The 24,686-nt window shown below is 32.2% G+C and overlaps 2 protein-coding genes across 6 annotated transcripts in view; one reads left to right on the plus strand and one right to left on the minus strand.

Annotated features, from left to right (window-relative positions):
• The window catches only part of LOC149738527 (uncharacterized), a 47,149-nt gene that overhangs the window by 16,437 nt on the left and 6,026 nt on the right, over positions 1 to 24,686 (plus strand). For all 4 annotated transcript variants that reach the window (XM_089874109.1, XM_089874110.1, XM_089874111.1 and 1 more), the window contains exons 24-50: positions 499 to 620; positions 1,396 to 1,491; positions 1,845 to 2,020; positions 2,165 to 2,240; positions 2,875 to 3,063; positions 3,321 to 3,487; positions 4,454 to 4,592; positions 5,065 to 5,199; positions 5,756 to 5,851; positions 6,433 to 6,516; positions 7,201 to 7,347; positions 8,118 to 8,230; positions 9,274 to 9,412; positions 9,928 to 10,083; positions 10,193 to 10,315; positions 10,865 to 10,996; positions 11,412 to 11,531; positions 11,784 to 11,866; positions 12,385 to 12,517; positions 12,992 to 13,159; positions 13,551 to 13,718; positions 14,104 to 14,229; positions 14,664 to 14,789; positions 15,221 to 15,331; positions 15,699 to 15,791; positions 16,438 to 16,548; positions 17,172 to 17,356. In XM_089874109.1, coding sequence (XP_089730235.1) covers positions 499 to 620; positions 1,396 to 1,491; positions 1,845 to 2,020; positions 2,165 to 2,240; positions 2,875 to 3,063; positions 3,321 to 3,487; positions 4,454 to 4,592; positions 5,065 to 5,199; positions 5,756 to 5,851; positions 6,433 to 6,516; positions 7,201 to 7,347; positions 8,118 to 8,230; positions 9,274 to 9,412; positions 9,928 to 10,083; positions 10,193 to 10,315; positions 10,865 to 10,996; positions 11,412 to 11,531; positions 11,784 to 11,866; positions 12,385 to 12,517; positions 12,992 to 13,159; positions 13,551 to 13,718; positions 14,104 to 14,229; positions 14,664 to 14,789; positions 15,221 to 15,331; positions 15,699 to 15,791; positions 16,438 to 16,548; positions 17,172 to 17,356 — 3,514 coding nt within the window. The remainder of the gene's footprint in view (positions 1 to 498; positions 621 to 1,395; positions 1,492 to 1,844; positions 2,021 to 2,164; positions 2,241 to 2,874; positions 3,064 to 3,320; positions 3,488 to 4,453; positions 4,593 to 5,064; positions 5,200 to 5,755; positions 5,852 to 6,432; positions 6,517 to 7,200; positions 7,348 to 8,117; positions 8,231 to 9,273; positions 9,413 to 9,927; positions 10,084 to 10,192; positions 10,316 to 10,864; positions 10,997 to 11,411; positions 11,532 to 11,783; positions 11,867 to 12,384; positions 12,518 to 12,991; positions 13,160 to 13,550; positions 13,719 to 14,103; positions 14,230 to 14,663; positions 14,790 to 15,220; positions 15,332 to 15,698; positions 15,792 to 16,437; positions 16,549 to 17,171; positions 17,357 to 24,686) is intronic.
• Positions 18,001 to 24,616, minus strand: LOC149738528 (coiled-coil domain-containing protein 27-like). 2 transcript variants are annotated; one of them, XM_089874137.1, is made up of 11 exons: positions 24,307 to 24,616; positions 22,868 to 23,271; positions 22,339 to 22,675; positions 21,645 to 21,798; positions 21,089 to 21,238; positions 20,800 to 20,895; positions 20,298 to 20,496; positions 19,813 to 20,054; positions 19,417 to 19,554; positions 18,748 to 18,939; positions 18,001 to 18,434 (listed from the first exon to the last, which is right to left on the minus strand). In XM_089874137.1, the coding sequence occupies exons 2-11, from the start codon at positions 23,244 to 23,246 to the stop codon at positions 18,267 to 18,269; spliced, it is 2,055 nt and encodes a 684-aa protein (XP_089730263.1). In that variant the 5' UTR covers positions 23,247 to 23,271; positions 24,307 to 24,616; the 3' UTR covers positions 18,001 to 18,266. The 2 variants fall into 2 exon arrangements, with proteins under 2 accessions (XP_089730263.1, XP_089730262.1); XM_089874136.1 differs by lacking the exon at positions 24,307 to 24,616 and having other exon boundaries at positions 22,868 to 24,228.

The following is a 24,686-nucleotide window of genomic DNA, read 5'->3' on the forward strand; positions in this document are numbered from 1 at the left end:
AAGTAAGTATAGCTGGATTTAGAGTTGTATATATACCAAGTAGTCCAACTTTCGCCTTTGTGTCCAAAATCGAGCAAAAGTGGCGACTTCGGCAATGGGTTTAAACAAACTTGTGAACTTTTGTTTGCGTTTTTCCTGTGTGAAAGGCGCGGAACAACATATATTTACCTTATCATTATCATACATTATTTGCGAATAATATAAAAAATTACCCATGTTAAATCACCAAAATGTCACAAATTTACCTCTTCTAAATCTTGTTTTCACCTTTTTTAATGCAGAAAACTAATTTGCATGTTTTTCAAACTTTCCAGACTTTAAAAACTGTTTTTAAGTCCAAGTTTTCCTTCAGATTAGCCAAAAACCATACATTATCCCTATATCTACTGTGTAATTTAGAAAACAAAGAGGCGATTAATTTGCATTTTTTGTAACAATGGGTTGGACTATTTACTATTTCTATGACTCTAATTGAATTATGCAACGTTTGTTTAACAGGTACACTACAATCACAACAAAAGGAATTACTTCGTAGACTCGCTAGTCGTGATGATATGCTGCATAAAGTAACTGTGGAAGCTACAAGATTAAAAGAGAAATACAGACTTGCTACTTCCCAGGTTTTTATGCTCTTAACTTTATTGTTGGTGAAATGAATGTGTATACAATATGCTCTATGTAACTAACACTCATATTAGTTTTTTTTAAGTTTATTTTTTAACTTGTGACATCTTAGGCGCCAAACCTGGGTTGGCTAGCTTGACCTACCTTGCACTTTTCTGCACTGCTTTAATCAGTAAACATTGAAACCAATTTTATTTTTAAAAGAATGCAAGTTTAACCATCCTTGCCTCCTCTGCATTTTAAAAAGTTTGGTGCCTATGTCTGACACCGCTATAATTTGGCTGCCGATTAGTAAATTCTAAAACATAGTAAAATCTGGTTCGATTAATAAAGTAAGCAGTAATTGCCATTGTCCAGAGGATTTTAAAATTGGGCACTCCGTACTTTTTTATGGCCTAACCAATAGTTGCAAACACAATTTACTTGTTATAACTATAACATACCTGACAGCTGACACAAATGTAACTACATATACATGAATTCTATCATAAGTTATGATATGCGAATTGATCCATCATATTATACAAATCATATAAAAACCTCTGTGGTAGTTCATTCGTTACCTCGTCTCACCTCGATAGCACTTCGGTGCTTTTATTCCTGCTGCCTGCGTTGAGTAATTAACGCTTTTGTATTGTCGTTTTGTGCGCACAGTCACCAGTTGGTTTAGCTGACATTGCAGTATAGTATATATGTGTGTAGATATCTATTGTTTTAGTTTGTTAAACCTAAATATAATAAGTTACTTCATCACAACCTCGTCATTCACAGAGTGGGCAAAGCAACGAAACGATCCGAATGTTGGAAGATGAACTTGCAAAGACAAGAGTTGATTTATCGGAAACAACACGTTGTAATGAAGAAGAGGTTTGTTGTTGTTGTTGAACTACAACAACAGTTAAGATTGTTCTTGGTCATCTCATATATATTACTGTATTTCAATAATGGAATTTTATGTATGGAGGTCCCGCAGCGTGGTACGCCATGTGTCATAGGATTTAGGCAAGGATTGGCACATTATCCCATTTTCATTTTTAAATGAGTGAGGTTCTATAGATTGGTATGTGAGGAAACTTAGACCAGATTTGGTTCATTCCCTTCAGAATATAAATAAAGATGCTGGTCTGTTTTCTGTATGTATATTTACTTTCTGTTTTGTTTTTTTGTATCATTCTTTATATTTACCTTAAAAAGTGTTAAAATCTGAACTTTTTTTCTAGTTATTGAAATCGAAACGTAAATCGTCTGAACTTGAGCGTGACGTGTCAGAACAACAACAACGATATCAAGCGTGTTATCAACAATTACTACAACAAGAAGCTGAGGTCGCTAAGCTGAAGGAAGAAACTGAAAAACAAGATGAAAAAATACAAAACAACAACAAAGAACTTAACAAGTATAATTCTGTTATTTAACTTATTTTTTTATTATTTAAAAAAATTTTTTTACTAAAAAATTTTTTTTGAAGTTTTGAATCGCAGTTTTTTTTTTCTGTTTGGTAACCTATTTAAAATGAGTTCCATTTATGTATTATTTACAGGTTGAGGTCTTATAAACACAAGACAGAACTTGATGTGGCAGTTCTAACTGAGAAATATAGAACCGCGCAAGAAGAAGTGAGTTGTAACATTAAACGCTTGTTTGTTTCTTGTATAATGTATTGCATAGAAACTTACGTGGTCACACTTAGTTGAAATATTATTTTTTATAAATATTAAAAATAATTTTGTTACATTGTTTTGTTCAAATAGACATTTAAATGATTACTGAACAAGTTACATTTGGACATCGTTTATGAATTAATAAAACTTCTAGTTTTGTTTTACACACATATTTAATGTAGTCATTGTATGACATTTATAACTGCTGTATAGTACATGCAATGAGTAGTTTTTCCCTTAAGCTATTTAGTGCATACCAATTGCATATGTAGGGGGGGGGGGGGGGGGAAGTTGGGACGCTTTCACATTCTATTTTCCCATTTCATTTGGAAGTATGCAAAGAACATCCAAAGATATAACTTTATCTCTACCACTCCCATAGACCATAGACCTATATATAGACCAAAGACCGTTGTTAATTGTTTAAAACACTGTTAGGATATTTGGATATTGTGTGGTAAAGGTGTCCCATCTTACCCCACCCTACTATATATATCCTGTATACAAAAAACAAGTCATAAAACTTGTGACACCAATGTTTTTTACTGACTTATCAATTGTTATGTCATAATTATTGATGACATCATAGGTAACCAAGCGTGACCAAATCATTTTACGAACGAACACTGAGTTAAATACAACCAACGAGCAATTCAAGGGAACCAAGGAAGAAAACGAGATGCATTTGGAAGAGTTGGAAAGATTGAATTCAAAGATCAAACAACTCAATGCAGATATTAAAGATAATGTTGAAAAGATAGAAGAACAAGCATTGCAAGTATGTGGAATACTGTTTCTGTTTCTTTGAAAGTTTTTATAGTTGAATTAAGGGTCTATATTTTGTGATGATTTTTGAAGGCATATTGTTAAGTTGGAATATTTACTTCCAAGTTTTATTGAAAGGCTGGTGTTTCTAAATGTTTAATTTTTTTATATTAGTTTAATATGTTAAAAACCCACCTTATGATTTTCCTTTAGGGATTAATTAAATTTTTATATATTTCACAAATCTCTAAAAAAATCACTTTTTTCAAGTTGAAACAAGAAAAATCCAGTTCTGACCAGTTGAAACAAAGACTGGATACAGCAGAGCAGGAACTGAGGGTGACCACCAAGTCATGTGACCATCTGCAGAATGAGCTTGAAAATGTGAGGCGAGAATTAAGAGCGGAAATTTCCAGCGCAAATCAAGAAGCAGAAAGGTGAGGATGTTTTTATTTATTATGTTACTTCTGCTACCAGGCATCGTATAAATATTATATCAGTGGCTCATCTGGTAAAAAAAGGTAGTGTATATCCAACGTTTCGTCTGTCATACGGCGAGACTTCATCAGGGAATGAAACGCAACAGTAAGCAATAACAATCAAGCAAAAAGCAGAAAAAAAAGGGGGGGTGGGAAAAAGGCGATATTAACGTGATAAGGGCACTGTAAAGAGTAGATAGTGGGAAGGGCAAAAGCGCTCGCAATAGTCACGTGAAAAATCGAAAACGGAATAAGTGTCTCTAAAAATAAACGTTTAGTTAGGATTTTATTTATTTATTTCTTTTCCTAGCATTTGTGTTGTAAAAACTTGTAAAAATCTTAACAGATTAAAACACAATGTTCCACCAGCCGCACATCCCCATACTTATTTTTTACGTAAAATATTTTCCTATTTCCTAAAATATTACCCTTTTTCCTATTTTTCGAAAGTTTCATAAAAAATTCCTTTAATCAAATACTTGCATTGCCAAATTCCATTACCCTTTTTCCATTTAAAAAAAAAAATCTTACAAAAAATGTCATTAATCAAAAATTTGCCTTGCCAAATCCCATTACCCTTTTTCCCTTTTTTCCAAAAAAATCCTACAAAATTCTATTAATCAAATACTTACATTGACGAATTCCATTACCCTTTTTCCCTTTTTCCAAAAAAATCCTACAAAATTCTCTTAATGAAATACTTACATTGCCAAATCCCATTACCCTTTTTCCCTTTTTTCCAAAAAAATCCTACAAAATTCTCTTAATGAAATACTTACATTGCCAAATTCCATTACCCTTTTTCCCTTTTTCCAAAAAAATCCTACAAAATTCCCTTAATGAAATACTTACATTGCCAAATTCCATTACCCTTTTTCCAATTTTCCGAAAATCCTATAAAAAATCAAATACTTGCATTTTCAGATTAAGATCCGAGTTAAGTCGAGTACAAACTGAACTTAAAGAATCCAAATATGAAGTTGAAGCTGGTAAGAAACATTCAGCGAGGTTACAAAGTGAACTTGACGGGGCATCGAGGAACCAACAGGAGTTATTAGATGAGGTAGTTAAGAACATTTTTTAGTGTTTTTTTTTGTCCCTTTTTTATATTTTATGTTTTATATCAGCCATTGGACAGTAATTTCACATTTTTTTATATTTTTTTTTTATTTTCATTTTTATATTTTATATTTCAAGTTTTATTTCAGCCATTGGACAGTAATTTCACATTTTTTTATATTTTTTTTTTTATTTTCATTTTTATATTTTATATTTCAAGTTTTATTTCAGTCATTGGACAGTAATTTCACATTTTTTTTTTTTTTTAGATTATCTGTTTTATATGAATTATTTAACAATAAATTAGCATTTTATTTTTTTATTTTTTTTTGTCCATTTTGTACATTTTATGTATTATATCAGTTATTAAACAATAATTTAACAGTTTTAAAAATTGTTAACATTTTTATTACACATTCTTTTTTAGTTTATATCTTGTAATTTTAAAATTTACCATAGAAATATTTTATTTGCAGCTGAATAAGTGTGAAGATACCCTCCAAAGTCAACTGGATGAACTGGCAAATTTGAAACGACAAAAATTCCAAACAGATGATGAGCTTGCCACTACCAAGTCATCACTTGACAATACAACTCATCAGTTAAACTTGGTAACTTTTTATGACATTTTCCAATGCCACTTTTAAAAGGTTAACTAGATAATTTACTGTAAGATTATTAAGTAAATTTTTGAGTGTATTTTTTGTGAAAACTTTAATATAACATTGAATAATGTCAATCAACGATTTTGATTTTATAATGCCATTTTTAAAAGTTAAACTAGATAATTTTACTGTAAGATTATTAAGTAAATTTTTGAGTGTCTTTTATTTTAAAAACTTTAATATAACATCTATTTTTAAGTGTTTTTTATTTCACACACTTTAATATGACATCAAATAAGGTCAAATTGTCAATCAATAATTTTGTGTCCATTGATGGTTTGCTTGTAGTTTATATTGTTAGGTATGGATTCTAATATTCTGGTTAGTAATTCTATTCTATGTTGGTGAGGTCCCGCAGCATGGCATGCCATGGGTCCTAGGATTTAGGACAGGTTTGTCGCATTAACCCAAACTTACTTATTAGTAATACCAAATGTATCTTTATTGTATTTAATTTTGTCGTTTTTTTCCAAACTTATTTTCAATTTTTACAAATTTTTAGACGCGACAAAAGTACGACGAGAGCTTAGCCAGGTTGAACGACACACAGACCAACTTACAAACAATTGAAAACCAACTTGAGGTTGTGAAAACTGAGGTGAATTGAAAATCTGAATAAAGTTTGCTGTCATGCATAGGTTAAATCCAAAACATTTTTGTTATTATATTTGCTTTAATGTTTTGTCAACCCATTCTCTTTCCCATCAGGGTACGATATACGCTGTGTGGAATTTTTTTTTTATGGGCGAGGTCCTTGTCAAGGACCTGAGATTTGGGCCAGATTTCGCCCATTACCCCAACAACCAGGAAAGCCTGTTTAAGTCCTTTGTGTGACCGACACCGCTTCGCACTTAGATGCGTATATTTTGCACCGTTTTTTATCCATGTGTGCTTACAAGTTACCACACTTTTCAACTTCGTGTGTGATTTTTGCTCTGGTATGGTTTATAATTTGGACAACCCAGTAGTGACCGCTGGCTGGAGCGTCTTGCCTAAGGAAACATTTGCCGATCAGTGTTGGTAACACCCTCAAGCATCCAACCAGTGACACTTAAGTTACTATGCAGGCGCCTAAACCACTGAGCCATGGCGCTGGTTTATGTTGTCTACATACATAGTTATTTGGAATGTAGAGTGTTCTGGTGCATATCATTAATTTTGAATGCATAAAATATTTAGGTTAATGAAAAAGATGAACTAATCAACAGTTTAACATCAGACCTAACCAGTGCACAAGAATCTATACAAGACAGAAGTGAACAGGTGCACTGTATATTACTATGCATTTTTAGCATATATGGCTTTTAGCAAGCTGTTTGGTTCTATGTATTGTTTATTTGCAGTTTATTATTAACTTATTAGTTTTCCTATTCCAACTATAGTAAAAATGGAATCTGTCAGTAATAAAATAAGTATAGTGGGTGGGGGAAGACGGGACACCTTTAGCACCCAATTTTCAAATACTCTGATTGTGTTTTAAACAATTAACAACGGTCTATGGGGGTCGTGAGGATACGGTTTTGAAATTCTTTAAATTTTCTTTATTTACTACTAAATGGGACGAGTAATAGGCTGTCCCATCTTAAAATAATAAGCTGTCCCACCTTCCCCCACCGTACTATATATGTATGACATCACAAAAAGTCTGTATATAGTCTGTTATTAACTTAACATTTTTTCTATTCTGTCAATACCTAGTATATTTCATCTGATATTAAGAAAACAAGCGTATATAGTAGGGGGAGGGAAAATGGGTTACCTTTTCATTCTATTTTCTCGTAAAATTTAGTAGTAAACAAAAAAAATTCAAATAAATATAAAACCATATTCTCGACCGTTGTTAATTGTTAAAAACAGGATCAGAATATTTGTATATGATGTGCTAAAGGTTTCTCATCTTCCCCCACCCTACTTAATGACATCACTGACTTCATTATGACATCACAGCTATCAACAATGGAGGAAGTGATAGGAGAACTCACTAATGAACTTCAGAAATCCCAGGATGACGGAAAATTAACAAAACATCGCTTACAAACCATGAGAGATGAAAACGATATTTTATCGGAAAGGTTGCTTGAAAAACAACAGGAAGTAAGATGTAAATGTAATCTATTCTATTCTGTGTGGGTGACTGGGCGAGGTCCTGCAGCGTGGCATGCCATGGGTCCTAGGATTTAGGCCACAATTGGCCATTACCCAAAGATGAAAATGTAATCTATTCTATTCTGTGTGGGTGAGGTCCTGCAGCGTGGCATGCCATGGGTCCTAGGATTTAGGCCACAATTGGCCATTACCCAAAGATGAAAATGTAATCTATTCTATTCTGTGTGGGTGAGGTCCTGCAGCGTGGCATGCCATGGGTCCTAGGATTTAGGCCACAATTGGCCCATTACCCAAAGATGAAAATGTAATAAATTTTGTGAATAAAAATCTGAACCTGATTTATGAAGTTGTAGAATTCTCGTAACAAAATAATATTTAAGATTAGGTGCTACAAAAATAAAATGATTCTAGTTGAATACCAGACTGATGAAGTCTTTTTAGGCGAAAAAAATTATTACAGAATACAAATATTAGACTTGATTTTCCGCTCATTATTTTGTAGCACCTGTTCCTAAAGTTTGGGTTTATCTACATTATTATGTAGTGAAGCATTATTTACATATACGAACCATGTTTTATGTTTTTCTACATTATACGCTTAATATTAGCTAGACTTTTATTTAAAGACTTTTAAACAATTACATAACGTGCTGTGATTGCTGTATAACTGTATTTTATGTGAAAAGTAAACAATATGTTTATAGAAATGACAAGTTGGAGAAAAAATAGTAGAAAATAATATTTTTTTTATTGTACAGATTGCAACTGTTGAAGATAACTTGCATAAAGCTAAATCTGATTATGATGCAATAAAAGTGACTCACACGCACAGTAACGAGGAGTTTAATGAACGACAAGAAGTTATATTGAAGTAATTATGCTATGGGTGGTTTAAAATACTTTGCTATTTTTGCTTGTTTCTGTTCTAGTATTTAATTTTTTATTTAAGTATTTAATTTTTGGTGTTACCTAAAAATTACAAAATGCTTTGAAAATATATCGAAGTTTTTGAATTGTTAAAATCTTCTATTAAATTTTCTTCCTAACTGTTAACAAATAACCACCTTATAACCACCTACACACATGGGGTAATGATGCTATGGCTGGTTACATATGTTCAGCCATATTTTTTCCCTTTTTTTTAAGTATTTTATTTATAGAGTTACCTAAAAAGTTACAGAAATGCTCAAAAGATATGACAAAGTTTTCAACTTAGGTTAATGTTAATTAAGTTATATTGTATTTATTTTGATATTTTGACACTTTGTTAAGGTTACCTTTATTAGTAAATTAGTAATCACCCAAAAAATATTGCAACATGTTTAGCGGGGAAAGTCCATTCAACTTGTATTCAAACTTAACTAAATATACATTTTACAAAAGAAAATGCAAAACATACATTTTTTTTCTTTATGGGTGAGGTCCTTGTCAAGGACCTGGGATTTAGGCCAGATTTGGCCAATTACCCCAACACCCAGAGAGCCCATTTAAGTCCTTTGTACAACCTGTGTCGCGACACTGCATCGCACTCAGAAGCTAATTTTCCCCACCACTTTTCATATTTTTCCCACCACTTTTCATATTTTTCCCACCACTTTTCATATTTTCCCCACCACTTTTCATATTTTTCCCACCACTTTTCATATTTTTCCCACCACTTTTCATATTTTTCCCACCACTTTTCATATTTTTCCCACCACTTTTCTTATTTTTCCCACCACTTTTCTTATTTTTCCCACCACATTTAAACATGATTGAATCTCAATGTACAGTTAAGTCAAGAGTGTTTAACTATAACTTGATGATGAAATGTGATCAGTTTATTCATCCATTTAAAATTTTCTTGCAAACAATCAACAAATAATTACATCTTAACCAACAGCATAACATGTTCATTATAAACTCAATTTTCAGTCTTGAGCGTCAGATAGGCGACATGAAAAGCCACATATCCGACAAACAACACCAGGTTGATGCTTCACAAAAGTTACTTCACGAAATGAATGAGAAATTAAAACAATGTGACGTAGATAAACAAAACATGGAGAAAGAGGTGACTGTTCTCAATTTATTTGCACACGTTTGTTTCTTTTAAAAGTTTAACTTGATATTGATTAAACAGAAATCGCTCGTTTGTCTGCTAGGTGTAGCGACCACGCTTATTTTCTTAAATGTAAATAGGCTTTTAACTAAACTTGTTTCAACAACTGTTGTTTTGTTGCTATATCCTGTCTTTTTGTTTAAAATATTTCTAAATCTTCGCTACCTCAATCGATGAGACAAATAAAGTTATTGGTAAAAAATATAGTTTTTTTTTATGTTTTTGGGTTGATAGTTGGTACACTTGGTTGGCATACCAATGTTGTGGTGTTTTAAAATTATTTCATTATATTTTGGGTTTTAAAACTGGTAAAGTTTCAAAATTCAGATTCAAAATCTTTGGTTAAGTTTTTTATTTCTTGCTGAATAAAAAAATATTTTTTTCAAAGACATTTTTTTTAAAGTAAAATCATTTTTTCAAATATTCAAATTTTACAATGAAAAAAATTATAATTTTTGTGCTTTTAGGTTTCACAGTTAGAAATGGAATTATTAAAAGCTCAGAAGAATCTCGATGAAGCTGAAGCAGTTAAACTTGTTGCTGTTGAACAAGAGAAAGCCAAAGTTGGAAATCTTAATCGGCAACTCGAGTTTGAAAAGCATCAAAGTGAAGGTTTTAAACAGGTATAAAAAATGTGAATTGGGGTAATGGACCAATCCTGGCCTAAATCCTAAAGACCCATGGCGTGCTACGCTGTTTTATAAAATTAACCACTAATCAATCTGTTTGCAGGAAATTTCTCAGCGTGATCAATTACTCAACAAACTGAAATCAGATTTATTCGCTTGCCATCAAAATGTTTCGCAGAAAAATGAAGAAATTGAACAATTAGAAGCAACATGTAACCAACTGCAGGTGTGAATGATATTGTAGAAACGGGTTGAGAAATTTAGTGGTGGTAGTGGCGGCTGTATTTTAGTGCCAGTTTTCAGTCTTATTATTGTGACTATTTTATCTTAACACACAACTTTACAAATTTCATTTGAAATTATTTTAATATTTTATTAAAATGTGTAAAATGTTAAAAACTATTTAATACAACAAGCTGTTTAACACTACCAACTTTTAACATAAACATACAAATTAGTGCAAAACTCCCATAAATTTGTTCAGGTTAACCTAATGTAACTGTCTTTTCAAAACAAATATTCACCTTAGGTTAAAACAATTAAAATTAAAAAAAAATTTTCAAACTATATTTTGAATCCAAAAATTTTTAAGTTGAAAAAAATTGTTTCAACTAATATTTCAGTCAAAAAAACTTTACGTTAAAAAAATTGTCTAAACTAATATTCCAGGTCCAAAAAAATTAAGTTAAAAAACTTTTTTTTTTAAATGGTCTAAACTAATATTCCCGGTCCAAAAAAAAAATTAAGTTAAAAAAATTTCAAACTAATATTCCAGGTTGAACTGGATAGAGCTGTGAGGATGAAGAATGAAGCGGAGGTTCGAAGGAGCGAGGTGAATGATCATCTGGAGGAAGTTGCGCATCAGCTGGAAGAAACGAGATCAAAATATCGGGAATGTGCTCAGGAGGTGGGAGGAATAATATATAAGCAAGAAATTTTACCTTTTTTATAAAAAAATTACTATTTTTTTCTTTTAACCTTTTTTTTACCATCTCATTTTTTTGTTTTTTTAGATTTGACTATATTTATACACATATATTTTACCATCGGGGATTTTTTATTCAGATTTTAATGTATCTGTTACTGTTCATGTTTAATTTAAACAGTCAGTAAAAACCAAAACACACAAAATGTCATGTTATCATCACAATGTAAAATGCAATAATGACAACAACAAAATGTCCAGTCAATGTCATTCGACAATGTAACTTGTGACCCATCAAATACACCTGGTGACACTATATAGCATAGAAAATGCTTGGGGTCTAACGTAATATCATAACAGTAATCACTAGATGTTTTATTTCTTCATTCCACCACAGCTTGCACATTACGAGGAGAGAGTCGTCTTAAAAGAACAAAGTTTATTATCAACGCAAAATGAACTCAGTGAAAAAGTTACAAACCTTGCTAGATCTGAACAAGTCAATAAAAGATTGCAGGTATTTTTGTTGTAAATTCCGCGAATCTAACTCAGGTCTGATGCTAAAGTTAAACAATTCTTGTTTAGTGGATTAAAAAAATTCTTTGTTACTATTTAAGTTTTAGATAAGAAGTTTATCCCGAAAATTACATTTTAATCATTGCTATACTCACTACTGGGTTGAAAACGACAGTCGTTAGGCCAGGTTTTAATTATTGTAACAATAAATTAAATGTAAATACAAAAATTACCAAAGTTCATAATGTTTCAGGCTGAACTACGTCAACTAAAAGAGCGATGTAACTCAGCTGATGATGAAATTAATCAACAAACAAGAATCGCCAGCAAGTTGAAGTAAATTGAAAATACCTTCAAAGTTTAATGCTCCACTTTAAACTTATCATTTTAGTACTTTTTAAAAGGCTAAATAAGCCATAAAAACTAACATTGCCATTTCATAACTGCCTAAACTTTCCAACGTAATAAGTCAATCATCTGCAAATTTGGTGCTGGCTATAGCGCGTGAGATGCCTCAAAAACTTATTTTTTGTAGAAATCATCTGAAAATGTTTCAACTGTTGTTTATTTAATGTAATTTCATAAGCGCAGAAACAAAACAATTGCATTACAAACAAACCCTAATCTGTCAAGTACTTGCTTATTTACAGACTTTTTACTCTGCAGCACTATTGCTATTTTTTACCTTTTTATAACTGTTTTATTTTTTCATTGAGCCTTTGTCTGTACGTGAGGTTTCTGCCTTCACTGAGCTCACCTTTATTACAGTTTCATTCACATTTATTATTAAAAACTCGTCTTTAAAATTTTGCTGAGTCATTCCCGTTCACCCGAGTCATGCTTCTTGTTCTCAGGAGCGAGGTCGAAGATTGGAAGCAACAGCATCACCTGGTGGTGGAACAAAACTCTCGCAACCAGGAAGCATCGAGAGGGATGAGCGAGGAACTTGCTGAGGTCAAAGCTCAGAATAGAAACATGCAACATGAGGTAAGAATTCGTTGTGGTGTGGGCATTTCGCGAATACATTTATAGTAATATGGGGGAAGATGGGACACCTTTGGGACAAAATATCCTGATTGTATTTTATACAATTAACAACCGTCTATGGGAGTTGTGGGGATACGGTTTAATAATTCTTTGAATGTTCTTTGTTTACTACCAAGTGGGACGAGAAATTAGAACAAAAAAGTGTCCCATCTCCCCCCCACCTACTTTATATGTTGCAGTTTTTGAAATTTGTAAAACTTTCAGTATTAATCCGTTATCGAAATACTTTAAACATTTTTAGTTACTTTCATGGGCCAAATAATCTAAACAACCAATCGTGTAAATCAGATTTTGCTTTATTGACTTGGTAAAGCTGACTAGTCTATTTACTGTGTACATTCGGATGTTGATCTGCCCGCTGTATCACTACTAGTTTGGTGCATGTGATTACTCATTCACATTTACATCATGTAGGTTAAAACTAAAGACGATGGTCTCACTTCACTCGAAAGGGAGCTTGAAATTGAAAGAAAACGGCACAGTGATGCGCAATATGAAATTGAGAAGCTTAATAAAGAATGTGCAACATTAAACGGCAACACTGAAAAGCTGGAGAAATTAAGAATTGAATTACAGAAAGAGGTAAACTGGTTACTCCAATTTAAGTTAATGCAATTGACATTGCCGTTACACATATAAATAGTAGAGTGGGGGAGATGGGACACATTTAGCACATAATATCCAAATATCCTGATCGTTTTAACCAATTACCAACGGTATATGTAAGTCGTGAGGATGCGTTTTATAATTTTTTATATGTTCTTTGTTTACTACCAAATTGGACAAGAAAACAGAATGAAAAGGAGTCTCATCCTACTATACATTAAGTAAATCATATAAAATGCTGGTTGATAATGTTGTACTAAATGGCTTTCACTTAACTGTCTTGACCTAATAAAATTGCATGTTCATCACATATTTTATAAATAAAACCTGAATTTATTATTTACAAAAATATCATATTAACCCCCAGTTGAAAGAAAGTGTTTCAAAAGTTTCAAAACTTGAAGAAAAACTTGAATGCGTTGAATCAAAACTGAAAGAATCGCGAAGTGAGATACGAGATCTTAAGGACGAAGTGGCAGAACAGAAACGTGGAGTGGCTGATGCTAAGTCGAACCTCGCTATTAAACAGAAAGAGGTAAGATGAAAGTGTTGGGTTATATAACTATTATCACGTTTTTATTATGGATAATGCTTATTGGTTGTAATGTTTTTGTGGTGGAAGCAGTTTTTTTTACAGTGTATGTTTGTATAGTTGATTTTCGTATGGGAAAAATCTATTTTTGGAAAAAGTTGAAAAATCCATTGCACTACGTTTTTAGTTGTTCATTTTATGATACTGTAGTTTTTTGAGGCCAACTTAGAAAACAATGGTTTATTTAAACCAACTTTTTTACTTAAACTTAGAAACTGGCAAGCATAAGCTTAACAAATAAAAAAAAATCTTATTTGTTTAAGGTGGAATATATTTATTTTGTGTCGGCAAGTTACAGTTTCAACAATAAAAGCAAATTTTTTATCAGATTGAAAGAACTGAAGAAGTGCTCAGTGTTGCCAAACAAGAATTGGAAGCATGTCAGCTTCAGTATAAAGATTGCCACATGAATATGTTGGAAACACAGCAAAAACTAAATGACCTCAAAATGCAGGTAATGCTTATCTCTCATCTATGGTCATGGTATTTTAAACTAATAATCAAGACTTTAAATACTGGTAGTAGTTTTAATATGGCTTAAAAATTTTTTTTTTGTTTTAAAAAACATATAAACTCAAGACAAAGTCGAATTAATAAATAATTGTAACTCACTTTATCTTTGTGTAGCTGGAAAACGACAGTTGTATAACACAGGTGTTCTGTTTCATATACCTCGTGCCAGCTTATGAGTTACCAAGTATGGTACTTTGCGGGTGATTCTTTTTTGGTGAAATATTTCATGGTATTTTTTATAATTTGTATGGCTGATAATTTGGACAACTCCTTAGTGACCACTGGGTTGAAGAAATTACCGTTAAATGTCTTTCCCAAGGACACATACATCCCCCCCACAAGCATTGAACCCATTACCTCTGACTGAATTTTCAGCTCACATCTGTGGAAGGAACGAAACAAGAATCAATGGACCAACTGGGTCAAAGTTCACAAGAGAACGCGACGCTTAAAACGGAACTTCAGAAATCGTGGCACGATAACCAGGCGATGGCGCAAGAGGTGAAATAACTTGTACAGTTTTATTTTTTTATGATAATAATTTAGAGTACATCTGATTTTTATTCTGTTTTTTTTACAGTGAGTAAATTGTATTTCATGATTACAGCACTTTATATTCAAAGGAATCTTATTTTAAATTTTGTTGACCTAACATTAGAATATCAAAAAAACATGACCGTGGGCATAATGATGTATTAATACATTGTTTAATTGCAGTAAAATAAACATGCTGTCATTGGTTGCTCTTTCCTGGAATAATAGGAGTCATAATATGAGTTATTTTGGTCTAAATTCAAATCTGTTAATTGTTATAATACTATAACACAAATTTAATTTTTTTTTAAATATGAGTTACTTTGCCATAAATTTATATCTAATCATTTCATGACGCTTTTGTGATTTAAATATTTAATACTACATGGAAATAACAGATTGGAGCGTATGAAGATAAACTTCGCAAGTTACGAAACGAACTTCGAAAAGTTCAAAACTTAAACAAAGAAGCTGAAGAAGAAGTTGAACAATGTGAAGCAAGATTAGAAGTAAGTAGAAAATATTATCGCTGAATTATGCTTAACTGGGATTTCTATTCTATATGGGTAAGGCCCTACCAGTGCTGCATGCCAATGAACATAGGCTTTAGCCCTGATTTGCAACAAGGGTAATTACTAATTAGACACATTAGTCTGATGTGAAAAAAACTGTGTTTGTTGGAATTTTACCTCCTGCACAGTATTGTAATACAGGCCATACATTCAAATGTGCACATTTTTAAAGAGCTTTTTTTTGGCACACTCTGCCAAAAAACTGATCTCTATATTTGACTAATATGCACACATAGTAATTTTAAAACAAACACAGCTTAAAATAATTCTGTGTATACATATTATATTTTCCTTGAATTGACAGGATATGTCAAGAGAGCTTCGTGAAAATCAAGAGAAAAATCGTCTGAGTATTTCTGAGATTGCAAAGAAGGAAGAACAACTTGTTGTATTGAAGGTGTTGTGTTGAAATTGTTCTTATTTATTTTACATTGAATAGACTAGAACAGTGGTTTTTAAACTTTTTTATGATTTACCCTTTCAACAAAGATGTTTATCAGATTTACCCCCAATAAGTATTATGGTGCTCATTTATTAAAAGGCGAAAACAACTAATTACATCAGTTATATTTAATGCGACAGATGCAGGAGCTTTTTGGCAACAAGTTGCTCAATGTCCGGTAAAGTACCACAATTGGCATAATTTTTTTGTCCTTACAATTGATGTGGAGTTCGATTGGTAGCTCATTTACCCTTTAAATACGTAATTTAAGTAATTTACCCCCAGGGGTATATTAACACCAGTCTAAGAAATACTGGAATGGAAATAGATTCCTGGGTTGAGAGTTAGTCAGTACATGCACATAAATCAACATCTGTTTAATCATAATAAAATCAATTATGAAAAAACAGGCTTATAAATAACCCATACCTAATAAATGTGTTTTGTATTGCTTATTATAAATGTTAATATATTTAAATTTATACTTAAAAGAAATGTTAACTTTTAAAGATCTAAAAATGATTGCATTTTAAAGAAGTTTTGTCTAAGCTAAGTTTTATTGCAGACAAATAGAATCAAACTAATGGTCTATTTTGTGCAGGTTGAGTTGTCAACTCTGCAGGGAAAATACAAAAAACTTGACGATGATTTCCAGATAAATAAGCATTTACTCGATTCAATGCAAGAAAAACATTCAACTTGCAACCACCAGGTGGGGACAAAGAGCTATTTTTTGCACACTTTTTTGCATAGCTACTATCTGGAATATTTTGTTCAGATTTTTGGAGTTTAAGTTAGCTTTTAAACTAGTTACTAAATACTCGTAATACCATGTGAAAAACATTTGTGAGGAAACATTTTTGAAGCTACATACTAGTAAAACTCTGAAACCCTAAATATTAGAATTTTGAAGCTACATACTAGTAAAATTCTGAAACCCTAAATATTAACAAATGAAACGCTAACCTTGGTATCATTAAACAACAATCATACAGTTTACATAGAGATATTAATTGCAGTTTTAAGAATATTTAATAGAAAAACTTTTGGATTCACTATCTCTAAGTTTAAATTTTTTTTTATAAAAATATGCAAATAATTTGTCATATTATATAGAACTGCTATTAAATAAAAATGTGAGATAAATTCTATTTAGATTTTTTGCAATCAATTAGTCAAATAGAAAATACTCAAAGGTTTGTTACAATTTATAATGTTTAAATAGCGAGTTTGGTCTGAATTAACTAGTTAATATAATATACTAGTATCTATCATAATCTATATTTGTACAAAGTTGCTCCTATATCTGACAAAGTTGAATTTTTTTCCTATTAGATTGAAAGTTTACAGCGAGAGTTGGAGGGGTGTAGAAAGGATGGGGCGAGGTTGCGCAATGAGAGTGAAGCTGTCGTGGAAAACGTCAACGCATGGGTGAAGGAACAGAAACTTACCAATGATCGACTTTCTGATAGATTAAAAGAACAAACTAAAGATCTCGCTCAAGTTGCAGCAGAAAGAGAGTAAGTTTTTTTTTATTTTCCTTTGTGCGTGAGGTCCTTGTCGAGGACCTGGGATTTTGCCCTGATTTGCATGTTTTGTAATTTATTAGGAATTATGATAACAATCTGAAATTTAGAATTGGTTAACAGGAAAAAAGCCTTTCATTGTGTAAAGTATACCCTTTTGGGTAAAAAATTGAAACGCAGGGGCATATCAAGGAATTTAAAAAGGGGGAGTTCGCAAGTTTTTGCTTAGAAAATGGACGCGTATAAAACAGAACGTGCTAAATAAAAGCATACCGCGACTGACATAAATAATAACCCATCAATAGGAAACCCATAAGATTGGTTTTAAACCACAATAATATGACTTCTTTACTATTTTTTTAAGGGTCCTAATTTTACAAAATAACAAAAATCCTTTTTAATATTTTTTTTACTTTGTTTTTTTAAAATCATATTCAAAGGGGGGGATCGGAACCCCTTCCTTGTATAGGCTCCTGTTTGTCAGATGGGTAGTTGCTATATGAAACTAAAACTTCAAAAGCTCTCACAAAATACTTCAGTGTTTTAATAAAAATAGATTTATTTGATTAATTTACAAAGCACAAGTCTCATATTATAAATTAACAAATTGCAAACACAGTAATAATCCCCCACACAAGCAGCGTGTCTTGTATTTTTATTAAATCCAAGGTCTTTTTTCATAGAACAAATAAACTGTTTAAAAAATTTTTTGGCTTGATGTTCAAAAAACTTACTTTTCAAATGGAAAATGGCATAAAAATTGTAGTGGGTATCATTACCAAATAAATTAATTTCAAATATAAAAAAGTAGCAAACATCATTTTCAAAGGTATAATTTCAACATACGTATATTTATATATGTTAGAAATATCTCAAAAATAAAATAAATAAACATGAAACAACATCATCGCTTCCCGGTCTTCTTTCCTTGCTTTTTCTTCTCCCCGGTGCTCGAATCGGATGCAACGAGAGGATTTTCTTCTTCTGGAATTTCCATCGCCACCACTAGGGGCGGTGGTGAGTGACCGAGATCGACGAGTTGTTGATGAAATTCACTTCGGTCGTCGATTATCTGAAGTTTTTTAGAAATATTTATTTTTTTTGACCAAGACACTTGGAAGCTATTTCATCCATGGTTGGCTGTTTTTCGGTGATTTCTCTTTTTTAAATATTATTTAGAACATGCTTTTCCAAACTTTAATTTATGGGAGGATTTTTTGTATTGGAATTATGTGAGGACATTAAGCTTTTATTCTATCTTTTTTGAGTAATATTCCTTCCCGGTGACCTCTGCAAAACACATTATCTATTCAAATGTTTCCTCTTGTAACAGTAGGATAGTTTTTATTCAGATTATAAAACCTTTGCATTTTCTATCTTCTTACCTTTTGTATTGACTTCAAAACTTCAGAATCAGCCAACGAATTCTCTGGTTTAGTTGAACCAGGTGCAGTGAAGACAGCTTGTACAACACGTGACCTCAACCTTTCATATTTCGATCCAGTTTGTTCGCTTATAACACGCGCGGTTTGTTCTTTTCTTTGTAAATCGCTTAACTCTTTTTGAAACTCATCAATCTAGGGATTTTAATAAAAATTTCTTGAGGTTGGTGAATTTAAACTGTTATTAAGATATTACAGTAATATTCTATTTTTGAAATTCATCAATCCGAAAATTTTGACATAAATTACTAACGGTTTGATGAATTCTAACCATGACCGATATATCACAGTGGTAAGCCATGTGTGTTAACTTTAAGGTATAATCTATCACAAACTGGCTTTTGCAACAGGACTGTATTCATAATTGTTGCAACTGTAAAGCTCTCAAGAAGCAAATAAGAACGAAAGAGGTTTTATTGCCATTTTTCTTCCAAGTGGTAATTTCAACTTTTTACATCACTGAAAATGGTTTTACTTTTAAAAAAACTTTAACAGATGAAATAAAAGTCTTATTTTACATATGAGCTGTCATGTTAATGTTAAGACTAACCAGAATAAAAGAATTCTATAAAAAATTGGTAACAGCCAATTCATTACTTCACATTCACTTACTTGTCGTTGACTCGTTCTTCCACTTTCTATAAATTGTTTATTTTGTCGATGGCACTTCTTCAAATCTCTCGCTTGCTTCTCCAACTTTTCTTGTTGTCGAACATTTGTTGTTTGAGCAACTTGCAGTAAACTGTTCATCTAAAATCAAGAGTTTACTATAAGTATGCTACGTTTGTCAATCTACTGCTTTATTGAAATTATATAAAATATCCTGTGTCTTGTTCTTGTGGAATTATTTTATTACTATATAATTCACTTTAAATAAACAAGCAAATATAATCAAACATAATAAACATAAACGAACAATTTTATTACTTTTCAATTCTTTAAATGTACAACAAACCACAGCGCATTCATTGTTAAGTTAAGCAACCTACATTACAAATTTGCTCCCACCTCGTTCAACTCTTTCTCCATCGCTCCCACGATTCCTTCGTGTTTCTTCTCTTCACGAAGATTCGCGATTTTATTTGACAGAGCGTGAATTTGTTCTTTAGCTTCGTGATGATCTTGCTTGCTTTTCTCCAACTGCGCGGTGACCTTCTTTATCTTTTGCTCCCTTGAGTGACCGTTCCTTTGCAGTGACTGAACAAGTCCTGATGAAAGGTTGAGCTCCTTTCTTGTGTCTTCCAGTTTCTCTGTTACATAAAAGTAAAATACAGAATGATTTAACAAAAAAATAAAAAAAATACTTTTAAAAGAACAAAATAAACTCATTTTGGTTTGGTTTTTAAATCATTTTATATTTATATAGGTGTTCTAATTTTACAAAAAAAAAACACATTTCTGTTTGGTTTTATCCTAACAAAACTTAAACTTTATTTTCATTCAAATCCTAAAAAAATGATAAAAATATGTTTTATCGTGACAAATCTTCTCACGTTTAGTTTCTTCAAGTAACTTTTCCTTTTCTTCCAACTCATCTTTGAGATCAAATATGATCTCCTCCTGTGACCTCCGATCCGGAACAGGAAGATCGTGTTCAGTTCGGATCTGATCCAGATGCTCCAGTGCGCTGAGCAAAGAGTCATCAATCGAACTTAATTTCATTTCAAATCTTTCCCCAACGTCTTGCTTTACCTGAACATATTTAGGTTAAATAAAGAAAAATGTGGTTTTTACACAATTTGACACATTTTAAGGTAAACAATGGACAAATTTTAAATTAAAAAAGTAAAGAAAACATAAAAATAGAAAATGTATTTTTTAAAATCTATTTTTTTAAAAAATACTTTTTTAACAGCAAAATAAAAACATTTAACTGTTACTGTTTTAACTTTCTTTATAAAAACAAAAACCATAGGAAAAGAAAAAAATACATGAAAATGTTAACCCCTAACTAAAGTATGACAGAGGTTATAATGTAAGTTTTATTTTACTCACTGATTTTTCATCCTCCATTGATTCTTTATGGTTGGTTCCATTTGTTGTTGGAGTTGAACTTCTTTGTGAATCCATGATCCAAATTTGTTTGTCAATCTGAAATAACATTTTATGAAACAGAAGTTTTACAATAGCTCAGTGCACACCTGCTTTACCAAGAAAAAAAATCAAATCATTTCAAATTTTTAACTGAGTTTGGTTTTCTCAGCAGCTAATTTAATACACAATACATAAATTTTGCGCGAAACTACCTTTGGTAAAATACTATGGGAAAAAATTATAATTCCACCTCTAGTTTTGCAACTTGATCACGAAGTGTAGCAACTAATCTATCTTTCCTCTCACATTCTCGTTCGTAAACAGCCAACCGACTTATTTCGTCTCCCATCTCAACCAACTTACGATCTTTCTCAGCAACATTGGAATTGCTTTTCATTTCCTGTTAACAACAACTTATTTGGGCGCTGTGGCAAAGTGGTTAGCACGCCTGCCTCCAACCCAGAGGTAATGGATTCAAGGCTCATCGTTGCTATCATAATGGGGTATGTGTTCTTGGGCAAGTTACTTAACAGCAATCGCTCCAACTTATTAGTCATACTTAAAATGGGACAAAAATAATCACTCACAAAGTAATAATACATGGTAACTCGTGCTGGCACAAGGTGTATGAACACCCGTGTAATAATGATTGTCGTTTTCCTGTCACTCGAGGATAAAGCAACTTCCATTCATTTATTCAACCAAGTTGGAAAAAATAATATTCTTTTGTAAAAAAAGCTATAACGACAAATCGCACTGGGATTTATATAAGAGTTAACCCATTACCCTAATATTTCTAAACATACCATTAACGATTGTTCCGAGTGATTCAACTTCCCACGTAATTCACTGATCACGCCATCTTTCCTCTTACATTCACCCTCCAATACACTTAACCTCATGATCTCATCTCCCATGTGTAGAAGTCGTTGTTCCTTCTCTCTTAACATGGACACATACCTGGAGTAAATGTTGTTACATTTAATTTTCACTTTTTGCACTGATTTGTCTATTTTTATCAGCATATCTCAATAATTCAAAGGCAAAAAAAACCATAGGCGCCTAACATGGGTATGCAAGGTATGCATATATACCCTGAAAATAAATCATAGTGCCCAGTATAAATGCATAAACAATTCAATAGCCTGTCTTACAAACACGTCTTAAAATAATCCCTATACATTGGTGATAGTGCAATAATCAATATTTTTCCCAAACAAAAGCTAACAATGTGACAAAACTAAAATGTTCCTGCTTTCGCCGGCAAAAACTTTTACCTCTTAAAACTAATAGGACTATTTTAAAAGCCAGGCGCCAATGGTCAAAGTCAAAACGATAAGCTAACAGTTGAAAACTGTCAAAGTAAAGGTTTTAAAGTTTGGCTTAGAACCTAAGTTAAAATTTGGGTTAAAAATAATAAAATTGGTTAAGACATATTCCTTGAAAGTTGTTTAAAAATATATTACTGGTATTCGTATTATTCGTATAATTCTGTCTTACCATGGATCAGAATCTGCTTCCTTTTCACTCGTTTGTTTGTTCTCACTCCTGTCTCCGTACTCCTCACTCTCCGAGCTTCTCCAAGCTTCTTGCTTCTCCTCCTGACTTGATCTTCCTGGTCCCGCCATCTTCAGATTGAGAGGAACAGATTTTGATCGTTCGCTGAGCACGAGTTTTGATAATGGTGGGGTCACGACCCTGGGGGTTGTTGGGGCTGTATCTGGCCTTAAGTTAATGCTGAATGGCAGAGGTGAAGTCGGACTATGCGCTGATTGATTTCGAGCAATATGTGACCGTGATGTGTCAAAATACCCAGATTCTATCTGCTTCTTTTTTCCTGTAAAAATGGCATTTTGTTTTTAACTGAGCAAAAAATGTAGTTACTGTAATATTTGAAACCTAAATTTCAATTTGAAAAAAATTATAAAAAACCTAAATTTCAATATAAAAAAAATACATAAAAAAATAAAAATAACAACAAATTTTGCGCTAAAAAACATTCTTTAAAACAAAAAACTTCACCCTTCACCTGAGGCGGAGCTAGTTCTACTCGAGTTCTTCCCATCTTCATCTTTATCCTCCATCACAAGATTAAACTCGTGAGGAATTCCTCCATGTCCGAACCTCACCACATCCCCTGGTGCCAACCTCACAGCTCCATTCTGTATCCTATGTTCGTTAACATACGTCCCATACGCCGTGTTCATATCAACCAGTATAAAACAATTCTCTTGTGCTCGCTTTTCCACCACTGCGTGAAAATGTTCAACTTTCCCAGACCCTAACGGGATGTGTGCTCCCACATTCTTCAGCTGATCCGGAGGTTTTAATCCTGATCCTCTACCCACTGAGGTGACATCTGTGTCGAGGTAATACATGTGCCCCGGACTTCTCAAGTACCCTCTCATGTTCTCTTATGGTTTTTCTACTTCACTGAAATGAAGTTTATTTTACACAGGGCTGGTTGGTTTTTGTGTTGTTTCTAAATCCTTTCTTCAAAGTCAGAATACTAATATAAATATATACCAACGGTGTACGAATTAACCTGTTTTATGTAAGTATCAAATTAATAAACAATTTTAACAACCTGATAAAAGTTAACTAATATTTGTAAAAAGCTTGTGCTGTTTATCAATTAATGATAAAATAAAGTTTAAACTATATTGCTTAATCTAATGATTTCTGTTAAAAACACCAGTATGTAAGCTGCTCCTATTCCATGAATTACAACTAAATATCCAACAATTTGAGTTACGCTGCCTGTGTACTCTTATCCTTGCCACACAAGCGCTTAATATTCCTCTCCAAGTTAATATACTTCACAAACAATGAGCCAGACAAGTAAACCTGTTGAACCCAACAACAAACACACCTGATACACCATACCAAAGATACAAATAACTTGTTTTTGCTCAAAACACCGGCCATTTCTCAACTCTATTGTCCCAACTGTTGTTATATATTATGTCCACCACATACTAATGAATGAAATGGGAGGGCTAGCTGTTGAAACCTAAAACCCTTTCCCTAAGCGTCAACTTTTATTCATAGCAACAAAAGAATCTTTATTCCGAAGTCTTACAAACAGGTTCTTTGAGATTTCAAGTTGCTCCTACCCTTTCTTCAAAGGGTCTTAGTGTTTACCTAATCTCTGGCATTCCCAGAAACTTTGAAACATAAGTTTCCTCTTTCTAACCAGTGATAGAATATGAAGAGCACTTGAAACTGTGTAGGTCATTATATAACTCAAAATGGGCAAGTCATACAAGTGAACACTCAACAGTCAACACAACAATAAAATACCCTCCAAATAACACATGCCTTATGTTTAAGAACTAACATACAAACCACACCTTACACAATCTACACTGTTTAATATACAAATATTTTATATATTGTAATAAACCTTGTAGACCTAAAAACCTAAATAAACCTTATCCTTACACTCCCATAACCACTCATACTTACCAATGAATTTTTCTTGATCCATTCCATAATAAAGCTTCCCAGCAAAGCAAACAAAAGTCACAATTCACATATTTGCTTTGCTCCTAAATTAAATAATATTTAAAGAAAATATCCCAATGGCCTGTTTACTTAGTTCACCCATTGTTACAGAATAAACCAAACAAAGGGCATTGTTCCCAAATAATAGAACATAAGATCCAATATATGGTTTAGTTTCTTTATAAAGAAATTCATTTGATCACCCTGGATTTTGATTTTCAAGGAACTATGCATTGTAATGATTAGCAAAATTCTTGGTCTATTTAACACATACTGAGTTCTTAAGTACTTTATTAAGTATGTACTACCTGTAACACAAAAATAAAGATAGAAAAATATAC

This window comes from Ciona robusta, chromosome 3, assembly GCF_009617815.1.
Source record: "Ciona robusta chromosome 3, ASM961781v2".
Taxonomy (NCBI): domain Eukaryota; kingdom Metazoa; phylum Chordata; class Ascidiacea; order Phlebobranchia; family Cionidae; genus Ciona; species Ciona robusta.